Source organism: Lepidochelys kempii, chromosome 5 (assembly GCF_965140265.1).
Source record: "Lepidochelys kempii isolate rLepKem1 chromosome 5, rLepKem1.hap2, whole genome shotgun sequence".
NCBI classification, from domain to species: domain Eukaryota; kingdom Metazoa; phylum Chordata; order Testudines; family Cheloniidae; genus Lepidochelys; species Lepidochelys kempii.
Genome location: NC_133260.1, coordinates 86517892 through 86535679, shown reverse-complemented (window position 1 = coordinate 86535679; position 17788 = coordinate 86517892). Strand labels below are relative to the sequence as shown.

The 17788-nt window shown below is 42.6% G+C and overlaps 1 protein-coding gene across 2 annotated transcripts in view; it reads right to left on the bottom strand.

Annotated features, from left to right (window-relative positions):
* MFSD14B (major facilitator superfamily domain containing 14B) overlaps positions 1-14986 on the bottom strand; it is a 51947-nt gene extending 36961 nt beyond the window's left edge. The window contains exons 1-2 of one of the 2 annotated variants that reach the window (XM_073344933.1): positions 14630-14986; positions 2378-2473 (exon numbers count right to left, since the gene is read on the bottom strand). In XM_073344933.1, coding sequence (XP_073201034.1) covers positions 2378-2473; positions 14630-14785 — 252 coding nt within the window. In that variant the 5' untranslated portion in view covers positions 14786-14986. The remainder of the gene's footprint in view (positions 1-2377; positions 2474-14629) is intronic. The other variant, XM_073344932.1, reaches the window with a different exon arrangement.
* Positions 14987-17788: the final 2802 nt, after the last annotated feature.

The following is a 17788-nucleotide window of genomic DNA, read 5'->3' as shown; positions in this document are numbered from 1 at the left end:
ACAGCACGCTGATATAACCGCTAGGATGCTGTTATTGGCCAGGTCCAGCTTCCCATACAGAGACAGCCAGCGACCCTTTAAACGGCCAAAAGCACACTCCAGTCATTCCGCACCGGCGTAGCCTGTTGCTGAACCACTCCTTGCTGCTGTCAAGGCTTCCTGTGTAGGGTTTCATGAGCCACGGCATAAGGGTAAGCAGGGTCTCCAACGATCACAATGCGTATTTCGACTTCCCCTACGGTGATCTTCTGGTCTGGGAAAAAAGTCACGGCTTGCAGCTTCCTGAACAGGCCAGTGTTCCGAAAGATACGTGCGTCATGCACCTTTCCAGGCCAGCCTGTGTTAACGTCAATGAAATGCTCATGATGATCCACAAGCTCCTGGAGAACCATAGAGAAATAGCCCTTCCGATTAACGTACTCGGAGGCTAGGTGGGCTGGTGCCAGAATTGGAAAATGTGTCCCATCTATCGCCCCTCCGCAGTTAGGGAAACCCATTTGTGCAAAGCCAGCCACAATGTCATGCATGTTACCTGGAGTCACGGTTCTTCTGAGCAGGATGCGATTAATGGCCCTGCAAACTTGCATCAACACGATTCCAACGGCAGACTTCCCCACTCCAAACTGGTAAGCGACAGATCGGTAGCTGTCTGGAGTTGCCAGCTTCCAGACTGCAATAGCCACTCGCTTCTCCACCATCAGGGCAGCTCTTAATCTCACGTCCTTGCGCCGCAGGGTGGGGGTGAGCTCCTCACAGTCCCATGAAAGTGGCTTTTCTCATTCGAAAGTTCTGCAGCCACTGCTTGTCATCCCAGACTTGCATGACAATGTGATCCCACCACTCAGTGCTTGTTTCCCAAGCCCAAAAGCGGCATTCCACAGTGGTGAAAATGTCTGTGAATGCCACAAGCAAACTCGTATCGTTTCAGTTACTTGAGTTGATATCATCGTCGGAGTCCTCACTATCACTTTGGATCATAAGGAATAACTCAACTGCCAAATGTGACGCGCTGGCGAGACTCGTCAGCATATTCTTCAGCAGTTCAGGCTCCATTCCCGCAGACCGAAAGGGAAGACAGAGCGCGCAGTACAAAAACCATTGAAAGATGGCGCCAAATGTGGACAGAAGCAAAGGAACTGCTGGGATGCGAACAGATGTATCGTGGGACAGGACCCAGAATGCCCCACACTCCCCTCCCCCTTCCCACAAGCCACAGCGCCAGAATGGGAAGAGGTGCTCTGTGGAATAGCTGCCCACAATGCACCGCTCCCAATACCGCTGCAAGTGCTGCAAATGTGGCCACGCCAGTATGCTTGCAGCTGTCAGTGTGGACAGACTGCAGCGCTTTCCCTACTGCGCTCTACTAAGGCGGGTTTAATTCACAGCGCTCTACATCTGCAAGTGTAGCCATGGCCTGAGATACTAGCATATCTTTATCATTAAGACGCCGTTTGATAACTCAGAGTGTCTACACTTAAAACACTACAGCGGCAGAGCTGCAGCTGCACTGCTGTAGCACTTTAGTGTAGACACTCACTACAGTCACAGAAGGGTTCTCCGATCACTGTCATTAATCCACCCCCTGGAGAGGCAGTTGCTAGGTCACAGGAAGAAATGTTCTATCAACATAGCACTGTCTACAGCAGGGGTTAAGTCACAATAGCCACAACACATACTTCAGCGTGTGGGTTTTTCAGACCCCTCAGAGACCGTAGTTATGCCAATATAAGTCCTCAGTGTAGACCAGCCCTTAGGCAGTCTTGATTTGGAAAGAATTTACACCTCTAACCTGAAGATACAAGGCTCCATATCCTATTGCCAATCCTTTAAATGATCTAGTCATCTGGAGAGTAGCTGCCTTCTATAAGGGTTTAAGCAGCTATAAAAATCTACTCTAACACGAAGATCTTTAATAAATTTTACTGCAAATTTTATGTTGATATAGCAACCCACATTTCAGTAAAAATTATAATATTCACTGCCCATAATTAGTTATAGTCTTTATATTATAAAACAAAACCTCTGCAGTTAATTTTTTCTTTTAAATACTTTTTGTTCTTATTAAAATGAGGATTTGACAACACTGACTTAAGATACAGCACCATAGGTGCTCTACCAATGAATTGCAGATCAGACTTGCAGTCCCTCTCACAATCCAGCTGTGGTCCCATTTAGCAGAATACCAACTGTACAAATTGTGATGGCTTGATATAAGCAAAAAGAGTCAGAGACTTCAAATTGCTTTATTAAGACACTAGGGAATAAAAAAGCTCATTTAAAACCAGAGCCCCCAGAGAGTATGAACAGCATCTCCAAAGTAAACAAACTGAGCTGTGACATTACCACAGGGAAAGAGAAACAGATTGTCAATACTTACTTTTAGCATGGGAGTTGTCAATAGTCCCCAGGCAAAGAATTCCAGGAATATGACCACCACAGCATGGTACACACTTGGTCGACCAATACCTTGCTGCTAAAAATAAAAGGATATTTAAATATGAATAATGCATATCTTTTGAAGTGACTTCCCAATTTACATAACATTTTGAAACAGTAATAGGTTTTCAAGGTGACCTACAATTTAAAAAACCCAAACACTTTAAAGGTGATCTGAATGAGCCAAGTGTGAGAGAAATTGATCACATCAACATAAAAAACCTTCCCTTCCAACCACTCTAAAGGACCACTAAAGCCCTAACCTGAAGCCACCAGCCATTCCCCATTTGATATGTTGCTTTAGCTTTCTAAAGCAAACAGCTATAGACAGTATGAATGATTTGTGGAGGGGAGTGAGCAGATCCAACAACGAGGTCTAGGAGCAATGCCCTAGGAAGAAGCTAAGCTTCCGCACTCAGAGAAGGGGGAGGCTTCTTAGATTTGTCTTAAGACAGTGGTTCTCAACCTGTGGCCCATGGGCCACTTGTGGCCCAGTCAGCACGGCTGCAGCCCATGTGACATCATCAGGGCCATACAGATAGTGTTGGATGCGGCCCACATAATACATTGTAGGCCGTATACATGACCCACAGTGGTAAATAGTTTGAGAACCACTGGTCTAAGAGTACTGCCCATGAACCTTCCTCAGGAGTTACTCCAGCATATCTGAAGACCTGCTTTCCCAACCTCCAGCTGATTAGGAGAAACATCTCCCCACTCTTAACCTTCCTCTGTGTCAGGAGAAAAGTTTCTACTACTCTATCCCACCTCCAGTCTCCTTTTTTGGAGGGTCTTTCCTGTGAATAACTCCAGCTCCCATCTCTTCTGCTGCTTGTAGATTACCAAGCAGCAGCAGAATTAAATTTATTTTTCCCTTCGGTTTCACCGCTGTCCAGAAGTTTGTGTTCTGCCCAAGTGAAACTAATCATTCTTACAAGCTACTTAGTTTGAACAGCAAAGGCACTACAGTAGTCTATCTTCAGTATCAGAAAGGCAACACTGCTGAGTATCACATGCCTAATGGACAGAAACATGACAAAAATAAATTAAAGCTTAAGTTCTGCGGAAGTTGATGGCTTCAGCACCCTAAATCAACAGGCACAGCTGTCCATCCACGAATAGCAAGTAGGTGATTTTCAAGTCCTGCATATGTTCACAGAAACGAGCAACACCGATCTTTATCAGCTATTTCATCATAAACAGCAACGTGACATGGTGTATGTAGACCTTTAAATTTCTCTATTGTTTTCCCGTTTGGTATATTTAGCTCCATGGTATTAAAGGCACTAAATTACAACCTGTGCTTTGCTACACATTAGAAAGACTACTATATATTCCATCCTGAATAACTGCATTGAAGTTCTCAATCGCAACAGATTTGAACAAGTGATTTGAGTTTTTTCCTGGCTCACTATTTCAATATATTTTTCAACTTGGAACAATTTACCTCATATCTTTAAATAAGCTCCAACTAAGACTTTCTCCAATTTTAATCATATGGCCATAAAAAGGTTTACAACTCTGTCGAGAGAAATAGATGTCAAAGGACTAGAGACCCAGGAACTTGTTGCTCTACTGGCTCCGATACAGACTCCTTCCCCTCTGTAGCCCCTCTGCCTTAACTACAACATCTGCAAAACAGTTCAAGTACCTACCACAGAGGGGGTGTTTTAAGGCTTCATTAACTCATGTTTACAGAGCACTTATGATGAAAACACGTAATACAGATATGGATTTGCTGTTCCTCCTCTGCTCAATGGCTTTGATATACCAGGGGAACCATCTGATTGTAAAAGTGCTTTAATCAGGGCCTATGACAAGGCATTTTTATGACCATGTTAGTTCACTTAAACATGCTGTTCAGATGAACCATGTCATGAATGGGATTTTAAAAGAATCCCCTAGAGTAGACATCAAGTGTATAAATGTACAGTAATTGCTAACCTGACCATCAGATGTTATTAAATATTTGTTTGCTGTTGCATACCTCTTCTCCCAAAAGCACACATACACAACAAATTAAGTTCTGTATCTGTCAAAGCAGGTTAATGCAGGCAAAAATCAGACATCTAACTTTGAAATAAGGTACACCGATAGATTATATACATAATCCACAACATTATACTCACAGCCAGTGTCTCTTAAACGCCAGTCCTGTAATCACTACTGCATATGCTTAACTTTACCACCATGAGCCTTTCCATTTAAATCAATAGGACTACTCATGGTAGAAAAGTTAAGCAAGTGCCTCAGGTGTTTTCAGGACAGGGTATTCAAGTGGTTATACTGAAAATTTACACAGTAGGTGTAAATATTTAAAGTGTGGTAAGATGAATAGACCACATCACAAAGCATTTTCATTACCCAAAAAGAGAAAGTTTTCAGCTCTTTCTTGTCACAATCAAGATACTTCCAAGCCCTGTGTCTTGGAAATTCCCCTACAGGACTCAAAATTGCAATACTTCAGAGGAACTTCCCTGAACATTGAGTTTAACATGACCTCTAAAAGGAGAGCCTTCCCCCAAAAGGAGCAGCACCGTAGTAGTACTCAAAATAGTGAAACATACAGCTCTGGTATCTTGTAACAGAATGAGACAATTTGTATAACCCAGTTTATAAAATGAGAAGTAATACAAATGGGTATCAGTGTTAAAATGTAACAGCTTCAGAATTCTTGAAACTGGAAGATAAAGGATAGGCTCCTCACTGCCAAATCTTAAAGGAAAACCACAACATGGAGTTATAGCAGCAGATGAGGAAGAACACATGAACTTAAGTGTGGCATTGGAAGAATCAAAGTGATCTGGATAATCACCTGAACCATAGAGTAGATTATTTTCCTTGTCTCCGTCACAACATTTTGAAGAGTTAACATGTTAAAAGTTTAATGCTCCTAGTGACATGAAGAAATTTCATAAAGTATTTTCCTGCCATATCATGACTCATATTTCTTGTATAAGTTATTGGAATTTATATATTGAGAAAGTGTACGGCAAGTGCTATGATAAAGAGAAACCAAACCATCTTTCAACACGCAGCTGCAAAATCAGTGAAGAAGAAAAGTACAGGTACAACACACAAAATCCCCCTCTCTCATTAATACCAAATAATGAGCCAATAACCAAACTTATTAGCCAGTCAGCACTGTTGGGCAAAATTAAAAAATCCTAACTTAACCTAACCAAGATATTAAAAATATCAAACAAAAACAAAGCTCCACTCCACCACACATCTCTTCCTCTCTATGTTCTTTCCCCCTCTCCTCCCCAAAGTTAAATTTCTTTCTGTGAAAGACAGAACAGTAAATTCACAAAACATTCATTTTAACGTGTTGCCTGTGACTTGAGTACTGCATTCCAAGAATGCCATTCAAAAACATTTTCAACCAGAACATAGCCGTTCAACATGAACAAACCTGTTCCCTAGACTCCCAATGAACTCTTACAGAGGATAAATCTAGCTTCTTAAGACTTCTACATTATAAGAGGAAGAGCACAACTTGTAATTACAAGAACTGGTAGGAGAAGAAAAAAGTACTATAGCAGGATAAGTGTGATAACCTACTTCACTTTATTTAACTCCTCTGATCAAAGTTACAGACTGGTGTCAGACTCCCCTTTTGGCAGCATTTGTTCCTCAGACAGCTTCATAGCAACCATTTACCCATTACATCAGCCACAATATCAGAGGCTCATTCACCTGTACATCTACCAATGTGATATATGCCATCATGTGCCAGCAATGCCCCTCTGCCTTGTACATTGGTCAAAAGAATAAATGGACACAAAACAGACGTCAAGAATTATAACATTCAAAAACCAGTTGAAGAGCACTTCAATCTCTCTGGTCACTCGATTACAGACCTAAAAGTGGCAATACTTCAACAAAAAAACTGCAAAAACAGACTCCAACGAGAGACTGTTGAATTGGAATTAATTTGCAAACTGGATACAATTAACTTAGGCTTGAATAGAGACTGGGAGTGGATGGGTCATTACACAAAGTAAAACTATTTCCCCATGTTTATTCCCCCCCCCCCCCCGTTCTTCAGACCTTCTTGTCAACTGCTGGAAATGGCCCACCTTGATCATCACTACAAAAGGTTCCCCCACCCCCCTCCTGCTGGTAATAGCTCACCTTAAGTGATCACTCTGGTTACAGTGTGTATGGTAACACCCATTGTTTCATGTTCTCTATGTATATAAATCTCCCCGCTGTTATTTCATTTGTATTATGTTAGTGCAAAAGGGTTCCATCATGACCAGAGTACTAGGTGCTGTACCCCTTCAGTGCACCTTCCCCATGTTGGATGCTTTTAGTTCAACCAGAACCATTTTATTTTCACCACACTGGCCGCTCAAATCCACTAAATAGTGAAAAAACATTAACTGAGTTTAGTCTATGAATCTTAATTGATATTTGCATGAACTTTAGTATTTCCTCCCCCTCCTGGGAATTCTTTCCCAAACAATAATAGACGGTATTGAGACATTTGGTACCAGCTAAGCATGGTTACATATTTCCACTGATGTAGACATTGTATTCATGCACTATTTGTTATGTCTTTCAAAAGAACACATTGTCTATATTAATGACAGGCTTCAGAGTAGCAGCCGTGTTAGTCTGTATTCGCAAAAAGAAAAGGAGTACTAGTGGCACCTTAGAGACTAACCAATTTATTTGAGCATAAACTTTGGTGAGCTACAGCTCAATGCATCCGATGAAGTGAGCTGTAGCTCATGAAAGCTCATGCTCAAATAAACTGGTTAGTCTCTAAGGCGCCACTAGTACTCCTTTTCTTTTTGTCTATATTAAGTGACCTGATAATGTGCTGTTAAGAAAATAAAGTGAGAAATTTGACAGTTAAGGGACTTTTAAGGTGTAGCTTTTTACCTTTATGGATGATCTCTCACCTCTCCTGTATTCATACTGCTGCAATCAGCAGAGTAGCAACTCACAGCACTACTTCAAACACTCTAATCACCTACTCTGTATTTAGTTTCAAGATGCTTTCATTTATTTATTTATTTACAAATCAAAACACCCCAGCTTGTGCTTGTGTCACTAAATCTTACCATTTTAAAGATTTTAATTTTATGTGCCTTTATCCAGTTTATTCAGCTAACTAAGCTTTATTAACACTTCCATGTACCTATTTTGGTACAGAACCAACAGTTATCTATGCAGTTGCTTTAAAAAGAAGAGAGACTAGAATTAATGCAATATTACCAAAATTCCTAAAGTCAAGATCTCCCAGGATAACAGCCATGTTACACTTCCTGTTTCATAGTATACACATTAGTTCACATTTAACAAAACAGAAGATACATTTGTAGCTCCTCTGTGTATACTACAGGAGAAAACTTCTTGAATATTTAGTTTTGCATCCCTAACAAGAAACGGGGGGCGCGGGGGGGGGGAGGCTTGTCAACCTTAAAATTCCCTTACTTTTTTTAAAGTTTATTTTAATAAAGGAAATATCCAGTACTCTTTACAACCTTTGCAGACTTCTCCGGTGGAGTCCAGGCTTCTGCAAAGTTGCCAAAAGCTCCTTAAGCCCAGAGCCAAACAGTTTGTCTGCACTTTCGAACCCCAGCATTCCTTGCTCCATGGCTATTACGTCTCTTCAGCTTACAATTTCTTTCTGTTTCAAGAGATGAACTTGTAGATATTTGTAGACAAATAGCTGTGAAGTTAATTACCGATGAATACATCTCTCTCAGCTGAGTAATTCAGTTTAACAGAATTTTCTCTTATTCCACTCTGCCCTTACATGTGGATCAGAAAAGGGATTATGTTCCACAAAGAAACTAACATATCCTAATTTAAATCGAGATGAAGGCCCACTTCTACTAAAATGCCTATAAGGATTCAGCCAATTATCCACAGCTAGGAAGAAGGGCTGGTAATAATTTCATCTGCTAATTAAAAGAAAAAATATATACTATTTCAATCTACATTAAATGCATTTCTCTTCCCCATTCTTTGTAGAGCACTTATCTTTTTAGATTATAAACTTTGTAAGGAAGGGACAATATCTTCGTAAAAGTTTGTACATGTCCTACCACTCAACACTTCTGAAATGCAGAACACAGAAGAGGCTGAAGAGTGATGGTAAAAAAAGTTGAGTCTTGCTATATATATGGTGAAGTGTGCATTAGATAATTTGCATTGAGTCTTTTTGCTTCCTCAGAAGCTAAGCTTTACAGTAAGTCATTTTGTAGGATGATCAGAGAGGAAATACAATAAATGAGGTGAAATGATATTTTGTTTCAGTAACGTCTATTTTTGTGCCCAAGTGCCATTTTCTCTACTCTTAAAAAAATACATTATATTGTTTTTCTGTCTCCTTATTTACTGATGTATAATCTGCCAGTCAAAAGATCTTGAACAATACATATTACAATGGCCTGATAATGCCACAGTCCTAATGCAAATCCTGATGATTTTTCTGGATTATTTTAATAAAATTTTCTGCTCCCGAAAAGATACTAGTCCTGACGCTCCATAGCCACAACAGGTACAGTATGGGCAACAACTATGCAAGCTTCCCCATGTGACCCTCCTAAAAAGCCTCAACCTTAACTTCCAGGGACTATCTGTAGGGATGCACACAGTACTTTTCCATGCTTCTTCAAATCATCTCTGAAAAACTGTCGGAAAGGGAAAAACTTGTGATAATGGTTTCTTCGCTTTAGGCATTTTAGAACCCAAGTGAGACAACAAGGCACTGATTTCATTTAGTCTACGAGCCACCCAGAGATCAAAGTCTCTCTGTTCTGCTACTGAACCTGCAAGACATCCAGTCCCCTTTAATTCAGTATTTCAAATTACACTGAACTTATCTATTTTGCGTTATCATTAGAAAGTAAATTTTCCATGTTGGTATTGGTTCATGTCTATTATTTGTAAACCACACAAAGTACATCAAATTTAGTGATAGTTACACACTATCATAACATTGTGCTTTTTCAAGTCCTGAGTTGTTTCAATTATTCCAGGCAAATTATTTTGCCAATGACTTAAGATACAATGGAACTCTTGTTCAGCATACATAGTTCCTAGGCAGCATACCACAAACATTGTGGGTAGGTGGCAACTCAAGTCTGAAGTCTCAGATATCAAATGCGCTGTTTGTTTTCATGAACAGTAGTGAAGTACTGAGTAGTGATTACTGCAAATTAAATGGCATATTGATATAGACATTCCCACTGGACAAAAAGCAATTTAAAGTAACCTGAGTACCATCGTAATATGCACAACGTAAGAATTTTAGACAGAACTGCAGAGCAAAACAAAGATGACCCCATAGTGCTGCTTTATGACCTTTATTGCTTTAATCACAGGGTGGTCAGCTGGCATAAACAAACTCCAGCTTGTACAACATGTGGCAGTTTGTCTAGGGTGGAGCAAGCTACAGAGCGCACATCACACCAGTTGTCCACAATCTCCATTCGCTTTGTTGTCCAATTCACAGTGCTAGTACTAATAATCAATAATTTTGGACCAGACTACCTCAGAGGCCACCCGTTAAGACAGTTGCACTGAGTGGGGCCACAGAAAAAGTGTCCAAAGTAAAACTTTCATGAACTGGAGGAACATCATTTCTGATGTTGGGTCCTAGACTGTAGAACACTAAGAGCTCAAAATGACCCTGTCTGTACATTTTCAGAGCCCAATATGAAATCTACCTTTCCACCAAAGCCTTTGAAGAACAGAGAAAAGTGCGAAGAAAGAAAACTCAAGTCTGAACAGTTGAATGGCAAAAAACAGAGTGCACAGTTAATTTTTATGACTGTTGTATAGTAAAATTCACACCCAGTTACTGTATAGCAAGGGTTCCCAAACTTGGTTTGCGGCTTGCTCAGGGTAAGCCTGGGGCGGGCCATGAGACGCTTTGTTCACCTGAGCGTCCACAGGTACAGCCGCTCACAGCTCCCACTGGCAATGGTTCACCGTTCCCAGTCAACTGGATCTGCGGGAAGTGATGGCCTGGCCCACGCCGCTTCCCACAGCTCCCCTTGGCCAGGAACAGCGAACCGCAGCCAATGGGAGCTGCGAGCGGCTATACCTGCGGACGCTCAAGTAAATAAAGCGCCTTGCTGCCTGCCAGGGATTTACCCTGAATAAGCCACGAACCAAGTTTAAGAACCCAGCTGTATAATAACTGTCAATCTATAACCAACAGACAAAAGTTAAAGAGATTAGATACTGACTGATCTTAAAGATCATTTTTGAAGTAGTCCATATACAACATACAGAAAACAAAAACAGTACAAAAAGGTTGGTTATTCTTCACAGTTTATCTTTAACCAATGACAAAATGACAAAATTAAAAAGACAACTGTTAAATCAGTTTGCTGGGTTTACTCACACAGAAGTTTTGTAACAAGTTTCATTCTGTAGAAATAAAGAAAATTTAATTCCAAAGTTTGGTAACACTTGTTTTAAGACATTTAATCAAATCTCCAAGGAGCTTAGATTCTCAAACTTTTCATAGTGAAAACTATATCGTAACAGAAATGAGTCTTGGACCACCTTCCCTCGTGTACATGGACTGATTCCCCACCCTTTTGCAATCCATCTTTGTAGCAACTACAGCAGTTGCTTACATGGAAGTAATACTACAAAAGCATTTACTTACATTCAGCTCTCTTTAACGCAATAAGTATTTTGTCTTTAAAAGATTAGTCAGAATGTCTTTTTGCTCTTCATTCTCTCTCTCCCCAAATCCCATCTTCCCGAGTTCTTTGTCCTCAAGTCTACATGTGCAGGGAATAATGGGACGGTCTTCACACCACTGGTCACCTTGTATATTAGACAGCACTGGCCTATGATTCTGATCAGGTTTAGTACACCACCACCTACAGCAGCAACCTATGGTGAAAACTGTAGAGATTCCCACAATTCAGTAGTTACTAATGAGAATGAGTAGCATAAAAAATTTAAATAAATCCACTTTCAGTTTTGTAATGTCTCATCACTGAGCTTTATGGAATGGGAATGAAGTAAAAAAGCATCAATTTGTTCAGCAAATAATAAATCCTGATCAATTTTTCATTTGCCAGACTGAATTTAAAATTGAAAGTGCAACAGACACTCTGAGCATTAATCTGTAAGAAATCAGGAAACCATGCTGTATTTTAAACAAGCAACTTCTACATCAGGTGTAAATATGCATATTCTTGAAATGAATAATGATTTTTTCAGGTATTTAGAACATAAGAACGGCCATACTGGGTCAGACCAAAGGTCCATCCAGCCCAGTATCTTGTCTACAGACAGTGACCAATGCCAGGTGCCCCAGAGGGAGTGAACCGAACAGTTAATGATCAAGCAATCTCTCTCCCACCATCCATCTCCACCCTCTGACAAACAGAGGCTAGGGACACCATTCCTTACCCATCCTGGCTCATAGCCATTAATGGACTTAACCTCCATGAATTTATCCAGTTCTCTTTTAAACCCTCTTATAGTCCTAGCCTTCACAACCTCCTCAGACAAGGAGTTCCACAGGTTGACTGTGTGAAGAAGAACTTCCTTTTATTTGTTTTAAACCTGCTGCCTATTAATTTCAACTTTTCCTTATTCACTTTCTCCACACCACCCATGATTTTATATACCTCTATCACAGTGGTTCCCAAACTTGTTCCGCTGCTTGTGCGGGGAAAACCCCTGGTGAGCCAGGTCGGTGTGTTTACCTGCCACATCCGCAGGTTCAGCTGATCGCGGCTCCCAGTGGCCGCAGTTCACTGCTTCAGGCCAATGGGAGCTACTGGAAGCGGCAGCCAGTACATCCCTCGGCAGAACAAGTTTGGGAACCACTGCTCTTCTATCTTATCCCCCCTTAGTCTCCTCTTTTCCAAGCTGAAAAGTCCTAGTCTCTAATCTCTCCTCATATGGGACCCATTCCAAACCCCTAATCATTTTAGTTGCCCTTCTCTGAACCTTTTCTAAGGCCAGTATATCTTTTTTGAGATGAGACCACCACATCTGTACGCAGTATTCAAGATGTGGGCATACCATGGATTTATATAAGGGCAATAAGATATTCTCCATCTTATTCTCTATCCCTGCTAACTTCAAAGGGAGCTTTGCAAACACACACCCACAAAGACAAGACTTGGTCATCATTATTTTAGCTTGAATAACCCCATTCAATAAACTCTCATCATACAGAGGTCTAGCAATATGACAATCACATGGGTTTCAGCTGAGATGAGCTAAACTGACATAACAAAATACAGTAGAACTTCAGAGTTATGAATGCCTCTGTAATGGAGGTTGCTCGTAACTCTGAAGTCTTCATAACTCTGAACAAAACATTTTGGTTGTTTTTTCAAGTTTACAAATAACATTGACTTAATGCTGCTTTTAACCATCTTAATTTAAATGAAACAAGCACAGAAACAGTTTCCTTACTTTGTCAATTTTTTTAAACAAGCATTCCTTTTTTTTTTTTTGGTAGTTTACATTTAACACAGTACTGTACTGTATTTGATTTATTTTTGTTTCTGCTGCTGCCTGATTGTTTACTTCCCATTCCAAATGAGCTGTGTGGAAAAATTTCACGCCCTGTACAATGTAGTTAAATTGAGCTAAGCACCAGATCAGACACCACTAGATCAATGGAAGTACTCTTCTATGACTTAAATCCACTTCTCCAGTGGCAGCTATTACATCAACAGAAGAACATTTCCATCCCTGTAATAAGTGTCTACACTACAGAGGTGCCTCTGTAGCATTTCTAATGTAGACATAGCCATAGGCTGAATCAGTTTCAGAAAGAAAGACAACAGGAAAGTGCTGAAACAAGAATGGGCTGGGAGATTCAGGAGCAGATCTATTACCTGAAGATACTTTTAAATAGACTGGTTTCAGAGTAACAGCCGTGTTAGTCTGTATTCACAAAAAGAAAAGGAGTACTTGTGGCACCTTAGAGACTAACCAATTTATTTGAGCATGAGCTTTCGTGAGCTACAGCTCACTTCATCGGATGCATACTGTGGAAACACAAAGTAAAATAGACTGGATTTCAAGTTGACAGTATCCTTTAAAGTGGATAATAGCCCTATGGCTTCAGCTTGCTAGGAGGCAGAGAGAAGTTACCACCAACTCGAAATGCCAAGAATAGGCGGATAAACACAGGAGGTAATTTTAAGGGCAAAATATACTTAAACAAAATATTCCTTATATACCTTCCACCCAGGGCTCACACAAACTGCAAATTCCTTTATATGAAACACAGTAATAGAAACTCATACCAACGTTCTGTGACTCGAGGTTAGGGGTGAGCAGCAAAACAACTGCAGAAGCCTTCCGTACAACTTTTCAGCCAGTACAACAGATTGGGTTTGAAACCAAATTCACTCACCACCAATTATTTACAATATTATGGTCCACTTGACAAAAGAAGCTGCAAAACCCACTACAAGTTATTAGCAAGTTAAGCAGAGTTTTTACTCCAACCAACTGAACATTTTAACCTACATTTGGTATGTGGAAGTCCATTCAAAGTGAAGTGAAACTACTATGAAGGACGCTGTTAAAGACACTCCCAGCTTCAGAAGAGTTTATCCAATACACCCTAAATACAAACGGGATTTTCCCCATGCACGGTGGGTCAGGGGGTTATTTAATTACGCATGCGGTGAGCAATTAACCAGTACCACTGCCGATAATACCTTCTAGGACTTCGGAACAGAAATTAAACTGAAATCGTTTCCGGTAAGCGCCTTTGTGTCCCTCCCAAAGTCAACTTCTAAGAGTAAGAGACATAGAAAGTTGCCCCGAGTGACAATTTGCTGTTCTCACGAAGAGAAGCAAGCACGCTACTGCCCTGGCTCCAAGCAGGGACCGGCTATTTATTCCCCCAGGCTGCAGACAACAGAAACACAAGAACAACGTAAGGCTGGAAACCTCCGCGCTACAGGGCTGCCCCCGCTTACGGGGAGAACGGATCGGCCAGGGGCACAAGCAGCCGCCCGGTCCCGCCGCCCTGGCACAGGGTCACCGCCGGAGTCGCCGCAGCCAGGGCGGCGTCCCCGGGCCCGGGAGATGCGGCGCGACCCCCGGCCAGCGGGCACCACCCCTCCCTCGCCCGCCTTCGAGAAACTGAGCCGGCGCCGGGCTGGGCAGCGGCCAGGGTCTCACCCACCTGCCCCAAGCACAAGCGCCCCCGCCCCGCACTCACCGCGCTGCCGCCGCCCGCTTTCAGGCCGATCCTCCTCACCAGCATGACGCAGATGCCCCGCTTCTCGCCGCCTTCCCCCGCTGCTGCTGCTGCTGCTGCTGCTGGCGCCTCCGCCTCCCCGGCCGGGGCTGGCGGCGGCTCCGGCTCGGGGCTCATTTCGCTCCCATCCTCCCCGTGCAGCCGGGACGGCAGAGCGGCGGGGGCAGCGCAGGCTCGGGGCGACCTCCCACCGGCACCTTCATCTGCAGCCTCTGGGCTCCCGCTCAGCCGCGGAGGGGGAGGGGACAGCAGTCCCCGGCCACAGCGACTGCCCCCCGCCACCACGTGACTACGGCCGCTTCGCTCTGAGCCCCCCCCCCACCGGAAACTACGTCACGGACCCGCTCCGCTGCGCTTCCCGCCTGCGGCAGAGGAGGGCGGGGCCGGAGCAGCGGAGCGGGTCGTGTGGGTGGGTCCTAGCACCGATCTATCCCCAGCGCGAGAGAGCCGCCCGGTCACGTGATGCCGGCGCCTTTTCCTCGCCCCCCGCCTTAGGGTTCGTGTTTAACGCTCGCGTTGCCGTAGAGCGGGGCGCCCAGCCAGGTCCGCGCCGGGCAGCCCGCTCACAGCGGCACCTGAGGATGGGGAGCATCCATTGCCCAAGGTCACCCAGCCAGCAGCGGAGCCGGGAATAGGACCCCAGGCAGTGTTTTCCCTACACCCCCCCCCCGGAGTTGCCCAACCCCCCCAGTTTTGTGAACTAGTTCCATGCCAATTTAGTGACTGTTTGGACATTTGAATTGAAATTGAAACATTAATACACACTTTAAAAGCATATGCAGTATATGATAAAATACGTGCATCTGAAAAAGTGTAATAGATTTGAAAAGTATGAACATAGACTCAGCTTCCTTATACAGCTGTGGTTTTTTATGACAATGTCAGTGCATTCGTTTCGGTGATGTCGGGCCACCTAATAATGTCAAATTATGATTTGTAAGCAAAGTCTAAATGAGCCCTCCCTGACAGCTAGTGATGAGCTGGGGGAAAAGGCTTCAGGACCAGATTGTATTTACATTCACACCTACTCTACCCAGGTATCCAGCAAACAGCTGTGTTGCCCAAGTGATAGATTTTGGCTGGGGTTGGGTTACAAATCACTGGAATTTGGAGGGGGGTGGGGGGGGTAATGGAATGTTGTTATTCTTATTGTATGAGTAAAGGGGCAGTAGAACTGTACTTAGCCTATGTTGATTGAGGGCATGGAGAGAGGGTGGGGACAGGTGTTTTGCTTGATGGTCTGCCTGAGTCACAAGTACGATTTGATCTGCCCCTCTCCACTGTTTAAAGACAGAGGTGATTAGGCTCCATAGATAGTCTTTTGTTTTGTTAAGTGACCACTAGAGCTGAAATCACTGATAATCAGGTGTAAGTGCTTAGACGAGCTATGGCACAGTGTTTCTGTGGAAGATACAGCCCAGCCTGCACTAGCAGTGAGGTTCCCCCATTGAGAGCTCAGCTGAAATCACTGAGAGCCAGTGGAACCTCAAGAGACCAACTCACAAAGGTCACAGTGGCAGGTGGCAGCAGAAGGTGACTGTGCAGGGCTATTGGCAACAGAGCAGTGGAGTGAATGGTGGCACAACAAACAACAGTGAGCAGCGGGACGAACAAGCAAGGTGCCTTCTTGCCCCCCCCCCCCGGAGGTGAACTCATGTGAAAGGACCTCTGAGTCTCCATTGACCAAGGACAACACCCGTGAGTGGGGTGTGGTGGAGGGAAAAGTGAGGGGCACGTTAAATAAACATTTGTTTGTTGGACTATATTTTAGTGACTTTGCTCCAGAATGCTAGATTTGTGACTGGGAATGGAAACTGATATACATTTGTTTCCTAGTAGGCCAAGATTTTTAAAATGCATTATTTGCCAAGGTTATTATCTCACATCTTTGCTATCTTGAGAGGCCATTATGTTGGGGAGTTTCTGCACTAAATATTTTTATTATTATAATTAATTTTTATATAAGAATGGCCATACTGAGTCAGACCAATGGCCCATCTAGCCCAGTATCCTGTCTTCCGACAGTGGTCAAGGCCAGGTGCTTCAGAGGGAATGAACAGAACTGGTAATCATCAAGTGATCCAACCCTTTTGCCCATTCCCAACTTCTGTCAAACTGGCTAGGGACACTCAGAGCATGGTGTTGCATCTCTCCCCGTCCTGGCTAATAGCCATTGATGGACCTATTCTCCAGGAATTTATCTAGTTCTTTTTTTAAACCTGTTATAGTTTAGGTCTTCGCAGCATCCCCTGGTAAAGAGTTCCACAGGTTGACTTTATGTTGTGTGAAGAAGTACTTCTTTTTGTTTTTTTTAAAACCTGCTGCCTATTAATTTCATTGGGCGACTGCTACTTCTTGTGTTATGTGAAGGATTAAATAACATTTCCTTTATTCACTTTCTTCACTCTAGTCAAGATTTTTATAGACCTCTATCATATACCCCCTTAGTCGTCTCTTTTCTAAGATGAAAATTCCCAGTCATTTTAATCTCGCCTCCTGTTTCATACCCCTAATCATTTTAGTTGCCCATCTCTGTACCTTTTCCAATTCCAGTATATCTTTTTGGGGATGGGGTGACCAGATCTGCACACAGTATTCAAGGTGTGCACGTACCATGGATTTATATAAGGCAATATGATATTTTCTGTCTTATTATCTATCCCTTTCTTAATGATTCCCAACGTTCTGTTTGCTTTGTTGACTGCTGCTGCACATTGAGTGGATATTTTCAGAGAACCATTCACAATGACTCCAACATCTTTCTTGAGTGTTAACAGCTAATTTAGACCCCATCATTTTGTATGTATAGTTGAGATTATGTTTTCCAACATGCATTACTTTGCATTTATCAACATCGAATTTCATCTGCCATTTTGTTGCTTAGTCACCCAGTTTTGTGAGATCCCTTTGTAACTCTTCGCAGTCTCCTTTGGACTTAACTATCTTGAATAGTTTTGTATCATCTGCAAATTTTGCCACCTCACTGTTTACCCATTTTTTCCAGGTCATTTATGAATATGTTGAATAGTAATGGTCCCAGTACCGACCCTTCAGGGATACCACTATTTATCTCTCTCCATTCTGAAAAACGATAATTTATTCCTACTCTTTGTTTCCCAT